We start from the raw sequence: 6831 nt of genomic DNA on the forward strand, positions 1-6831 counted from the left end.
CCACACGACACACACACACACACACAACCACACACACACACACACACACACCACAACACACACACACACACACACACACACACACACACACACACACCACACACACACACACCACACACACACCACACACACACACACACAACACAACACACACACACACCACACACACACACACACACACACATATGGAAGTATTTGGACGAATAGCATACAAGGACATCTCCAACAACCTTCGGGGGGACGGAGAGGTAAACAATACCTCGCGGAGAATTTGGATCAAAACCCGATTTACATCCACCTATAGGCAGGATTGGGCGGGACCACTCACTTCACGAACAGCAGGGGAGACACAGGAGTAATTGGGTAGTCGCGGGGAGACGTAGGAACGCACGTCATCGAGCCACTAAACACGAGTGTCGGGTGCGCCTCTCGAACCGGGTAATTGGCCTGACGAACAACAAACACCCAGAAAGCGAAGGTCTCGCGGAGCCGAGCACGTACGGAACACCAGAGGCAGACGTCCCTTTTGAGAGGCGGGGACCAGTCGCAGGACAGGCAAAGGTAGGGGGTCAAATCCAGACTGGTGCGGTGAAACTACTGTGTGGTAAAGTATAACTTATTTAGGGTAAAAAAGTGTTAATTACATATAATATAGGACGTAATATAAAACAATGAGATGTAAACATAAGGTGTACATATAAAGATGAAAAAATTTAGGATAATTATAACCATGTAAAGTCTTTATAAAACCGTAACAAAATAAAGAGCACAGAATTAAAGGGAATACATTTGTAAGGGAAACAAAGCAAAATACGACCGACGTTGCGTTGTGTAAAGAGTTTAATCTCTAGTTATTTTCATGAAGACTAGAGTCAGAAAGATAGGGTTGCCCTCCCGGAGACGTCCCGACTCGTGTTAAAATTAATTCTTCTGGGTTTGATCGGTTGTTATACGTCGTATTGGCCGCGCAAATAAATCAGAACAGTGCAAAACATTGTGTTTGATGTCCTACTCAAATAGCTGTGTGTGTGTGTGTGTCGTGTGTGTGTGTGTTGTGTGTGTGGTGTGTGTGTGTGGGTGTGTGCCTTTTCCCACACAAAAAATAAATATGCGTGTAAAGTTGCGTCCGTTTAAGGTTCACGACGAATGTTTTTACTTTTTTCTGTAATTCTTTGTCAGTAAATTTTCGTTTCTACGTTAGTTTCAATGTCACGTCACACTCTCTTGGTGTGTGTGTGTGTGTGTGTGCTGTGGTGGTGGTGTGTGTTGTGTTGTGTGTGTGTTGGCCTGTGTGTGTGTGTGTGTGTGTGTCGGTGTGTTTATGTGGGGTGTGTGTGTGTTTTGTGTGTGGTGTGTGTCGGTGTGGTGTGTGTCGTGGTGTGTCGGGTGTGTGTGTTGGTGTGTGTCGGTGTGTGTACACACACTTTTTTTTTAAAGAGTACCTTTAAAAAAAACACTTGAGGAGATTCTGATGAAGGAATGTCAAAATGTGTTGTTTTTTTTCAAAGACTAAGAACGTGGAAAGCCAAACGCAAGAAAATCTGTAATGCAACATCAATATGGATGGAGATGTAGGTATTCAATGAACACACATCATAGATGTAAGTTAAAAACATCGATACAAATAATCATGCTTAAGGTTAAACACCTTTCATCTGTGTCATCACGTCGGGCAAAGCGCAACTCCTTCCTAAAGATTACACGTTTTACAGTTTTTAGTAAGAGGACAAATATTTTGCCCCTGAGTTGAATCCTAACGAAGTTGTCTTCAAATGAAGGTGGGGTGGGCAATTCACTTCAGAAACACTTTGTTATATTCCATGGAATGCTCTTAATGTCCTGATAGCAATGAATATATTAAAATGCTTTGACAATAAATACATATCATCAGTGGAAGCCGTAGCGCTGTAAAAAGCACAACCAATCATCTGAGCCGGCTAAAGTAACTGGATGGCCTACCTGCCTGTCAGCCTTCCATCTGTGCACAAACTTATCTCGTGCCCTCATTGGTCATGTGTTCGTTCGTGTGTGTTGGAGGAGGGGCTCTGTGAGGAAGGGGCTGATTTTTTTCGGTTGTGTATTTTCAAATTCTAGCGCACTCAAGCTGGTTTCTCCATTCTTACCTACCCTACCTTTAAGGACACGAGTGTGATTAGGAAGTCTTAAGACACTGTGCAGATTTAACTAAGCTCAGATTCCCTCACATTGTCACATTGAACAACACACTTAGGGAGGAGCTTCTGTTTTCTTTGAATGAACTGAGGCTCTCTGTAATCCGCTGTCATTTTCAGAAGTCCTACTGTTTTTGTAGTAACTAGTATTTCTGTTCATCAAATTGTGATCAAATAAAGCATTGGTTTCTAAATTGTTTTGGTTATTTAGCTCAGAATTGCACATGTTCTTCTGCTGTGTATTTTTTAAATATATTGTACTTTATTATTCCACCGGATAAAAGTGTTTAATGGAATGAGACTAGCTGTATATGATGTGCATTTTTCACACGTAAAACCAAAGATAATCGGCTGAATGGACTGGATTTTAAGATAAGATAAAGATGGACTTTTATTAAACCCCGTGGGGAAATTGTGTCTCTGCATTTGACCCATCCTAGTGTTAGGAGCAGTGTGCTGCCATTTTGAACGGCGCCCGGGGAGCAGTGTAGGGAACGGCGCCTTGCTCAGGGACACCTCGGTAGCACTCGGTCTTGCCGGGACTTGAACTGGTGACCTTCCAGTTGCCAAGCCAACCGCCCATTTTGTTGGCTGAGCAGTCCTAATGTGATTCTACAACTGTCTGAACACTTCGATCACATGCTTCCTGTTTTTATTTCACCACTTCCTGTCGGGCTGCAGCTTTGAGTCTCTGCTGACTTCCTGCAGGACCTCGAGGGGCCCCTGAACCTCAGTTTGAAACCCAGTGTGAGTTTGGTAAACTATATTCAAACCGACTTTAACCTCATTGGCTTGCGCAGGTGGAACCGTAGAAAGAAATTGATGTGAGGGAATAACAACAATACACACCGGCACATTAACAGGGTTAGGATATTTACAGAGAGTCTTTAATGAGTAGATCAGGGGGTGGAAAGCGTGCCGTGCGGTTTCATGCAGACGGACAGACGGACGGTGCTCGGCTCACCTGGAGACACTTTGGCAGCTTTGGGGAACTCCCCGTTCTCGATGCAGGTCATCAGAGTGCTCTTGTCGTCCACCGTGCTCCGTCGAGCCGCCGGCGACCGCCCTTTACCGCTTTTAGACACGATGACGGTGCTGGAAGAGACGAAGGAAAAGCTAAGGTAAGGGAAAAGGTACGAAACATCTCGAGTGAGGAGGGTCTGAAACTGCGGATCAACTTTAAAACTAAAGTAACTAAATACTAAAACTAAATATGCCAAGCTTCCTGTTAAAGTGTGATCATTTAAATTACAGCAAGGTCTTTCTAGTTTTATTTTATTATATTTCTTCTCATTATCAGCACATGCAAAATGATTTCAACAAACAATGGTTGACTCTTTTACATAACTCAAATAACTGTCTCTCTTTTGGATGTATCATACTGTCAGAAGGTGTAATGGTTTGTTGTGTAGCTGGGCGATATTTTTTTTTATTAAACCTGTTTCTTACAGTCGATCCACGAGAGAAAACAAAAGTAAAAAGGGTCATATTTGTCTTAATATTCTTGTGTTTTACGAGAAAATAAGGTGTTTTCTTGTTATAATGAAAAAAATATTGTTTAGATATTAGATATCTCAAACTTTACATGTAAGGAATATCAAAGCCGGGTCCGAATCAAAGGTTAGGCTTCCAGTACAGGACATGGGGTGTTTCTCAATGTCAAGGAAGGATGCTCCAGAGCCACTATTTCAAGGATGCTACAACATCGAGTGCCGCCGAAGGACTGTTCCAATGGCCAGGCTCCTTGGAATTCTACCGAGCCCGGCGTCCTTCGTAGCGAGACATTTCGAGGCTGCACATGTGTATCCTCCGCGGTCTTAAAATCCCCACAATGCTTTGCGCACGGAACAATTTCCCAAAATCTGTGGCGGAACATTTAAGGCGGGGCCTCTCATATGACGCACACTAGCTAGCCTGTTCCACTCTTCGTTCTCCCAATGCCAGGAAGGATTCTTGCCTAGCTTCTGAAGGAAGTGACTCGGAAGACATGTCCTACCAAGGAAGCGTCCTCGACATTGAGAAACACCCAGTGAGTTAAAAAAAGTAAATCTGTTTTTATACAACTTGGTATTTTTGCTCCAAGTCCCCTGTAGACCTCAGCTACTAACTTCTCCTGTCACATATCAGCATCGCTGAAGGAAATGATTGCAAAACTATCCAGCTGATACCAAGGCAAATACCTCGTATGTGTAAACCTACTTCTTTTGATTCTAATGAGCCCCATCACAGTGTCTGTTCTTTTCCTCCGGACTCACCTGGTGCTGCAGAGGACGCTCCCGCTGGAGGAGATGCTCGACTCGGAGGCACAGCGGCGCCGAGGCTCCAGCAGTCGTGGAGACGGAGAGATTTCCCCTTCTTCCTCCACCACAAAACCGTTGGCTATGCCTGAAGGTAGAAGAACAGAAACATTGTCAGTATAGTTCAAGGACTCTGTGCCCAACATTCGTTGTGCCCAAACGGCGGTACTGCAACTTCCGTATCAGTCCGTGACGTCACCCGGCCCAAAACAACTTTCCCCCATTGACTAACATGGGGAAAGAGACGTCTGCAAATCAGACGTCTTAAGGGGCGCATGCTCAGTGAGCGCACATACCAAGCCCGCAGGAAGTGTGATAATATTCGTTGTGGCCAAACGGCAGTACTACACTTCCGTACCGTCGCTGGGCCCGGAAACACTTTTTCCCATTGAGTCTGTAAATCGTTGGATAATTTTTTTTAAACGAAATAAACCACCCAGTATGAACACTTGTATAGCCCTTAAAAAACATTCGGTCCTCAAGTTGTAAAATGTGCTGATAACGTTATTCTGAGAGTTATTTCCCTCTGCATTATGAACGGGCATCTAACCCACCGCCTGGTACGTTCATGTGACGTGTCCAGCACTACCTGAGTTTTAGCTTTACCCATGGACGCACAATAAGAACGGATTGTATGATTATATGAATACTTTCGTGACGTTACGCTCTCTCAAAAGTTGTCTTCATGCGCCAATGAGCAGCTCTCATAGGAAAGAACGAGGCCCCGCCTCCCATGCTGTATCCAGTTCTTATACATCAATGGTACAAACGCCTCTTCATATTTATTACTACACTAAACAGTATTTAATTTTACATTCTGTCCTTGTGTTTCTCATTCTATTTACATACTCCTGCATTTACAACAGTTAGCTTATTGTATTTGTTTAGTTTTCTGACATGCATATAGTTTAGCTCATCTACATTACTCGCACGTTGGTCTCAGAACAGCATCTTGTATTCTACTCCGTTTCTTATTGTTTGTCTGATATATACTATGTTGCATTGTTGGAGTAGCTTGGGACTCAAGATACTCATGGCCGTATCCACCCCGTAGCTACAGAGCATATGACATTAAAGCCTTTGAATCATTAACTGAATCACGAGTCCTTACCTGTGCCGAGGCGTTTTATCGGCGACTCCTCGTCCTCCTCGTCTCCGTCGGCGCTGCTGCTGCGTCTCCTCTTCTTGGGCAGCAGCAGCGTCTCCAGGCGAGGGATCACCACCGACAGGAAGGTTTTGGCACCGAGCGGCGACACCACGGACGCCCCCTGAGTCTTGTGAGGTTTCTGGGGGCTGGCGCTCTTGGACTTGCGGAAGAAGACGTTGTTGTTGCGTCGGTTGCAGGCGCCAGAGGCTTTGGTGTGGATGTCGCCGTTGGAGAGAGGCGGGTCGGGGGCGTGTCCGTTGGGCCTGCTGGGGGACTCTGAGGTAGATGTGTCGCCGTCGAGCTCCATGGGGACGCCGGGTTTGACGGAGTCCAGAGGTTTCGAGTCACCAGACGACGAGTGGAAGTGCGACAGCGACGCTAACAGCTCTAACGTGGGCGAAGGGGAAGGCTTTTTCTCGGGAGGGGAGCAAGGCTCTGCCGGGGGCTCAGGTAGTTGTTTCTCCTCTGATTCTGACGAGTCAGGCTTGGGGGCCGTCGCTGGTGTCGTCTTGAGGCTCATCTCGCTGCGCACCTCCATGATGGTCTTCTTGAGCAGCTTGAGCCTCTTGCTGCGGGACGGGCTGTGCTTCATGGCCGTGCTCAGGTCCAGCTTCTCCAGCAGCTCCTTCAGCTGCTCCTCCAGGGGGGTCAGCCGGCGGTACGAGGGGCTCAGCAGCCGGTCCACTGAGGGAGACATCAGGTAGTAGCATCAGTATTAGCTCCATAACATCAATCAGGCACAGCTAATAATATATATACTGTTATTTTCTAAATGAATGTTTTGGTGTATAAAATGAAAATCGTCTAAAAAGTCCATCTCAGTCTTTAAAAGTCAAAGTTGATTTCTTTATATCATTTGTTTTGTCAGTCCAAAATGCAAGCACCGTAATTTTCGGACTATAAGGCGCACCTGAATATAAGCCGCAGCAGCTAAATTGAATGATGTGTACATATATAAGCCGCCGCACTGGACTATAAGCCGCAGGTGTTTTAATGTTTAATTACCATATGTAAGGGTTCGTGCACAGAGGGGATTGTCGGGAAAGAGATGGCTGTTTGAGGAAGCTCCCATTTATTAACATTTCAACAAACAAGTTGCATATTTGCATAACGTATTCAAGTGTTAGCATTTAGTGCAATAGTAGCTACAGAACATGTACTGCTGTGTAAACTGTACTGTATCACATAGCGTTTCAGACATTTCAACTTTCAAACT

At 45.2% G+C, this 6831-nt stretch overlaps 1 protein-coding gene across 1 annotated transcript; it reads right to left on the reverse strand.

The window, feature by feature from the left end:
- Positions 1-2680: 2680 nt before the first annotated feature.
- On the reverse strand, positions 2681-6312 carry LOC104967227 (bromodomain-containing protein 1-like). The gene is made up of 3 exons (XM_010796644.1): positions 5580-6312; positions 4427-4556; positions 2681-3266 (listed from the first exon to the last, which is right to left on the reverse strand). Exons 1-3 carry the CDS (start codon positions 6310-6312, stop codon positions 3071-3073), a joined length of 1059 nt encoding a protein of 352 aa, XP_010794946.1. The 3' UTR covers positions 2681-3070.
- Between the last annotated feature and the right edge of the window lie 519 nt (positions 6313-6831).

Source organism: Notothenia coriiceps, unplaced genomic scaffold (assembly GCF_000735185.1).
Source record: "Notothenia coriiceps isolate Sejong01 unplaced genomic scaffold, NC01 NC01_scaffold00037250, whole genome shotgun sequence".
NCBI classification, from domain to species: domain Eukaryota; kingdom Metazoa; phylum Chordata; class Actinopteri; order Perciformes; family Nototheniidae; genus Notothenia; species Notothenia coriiceps.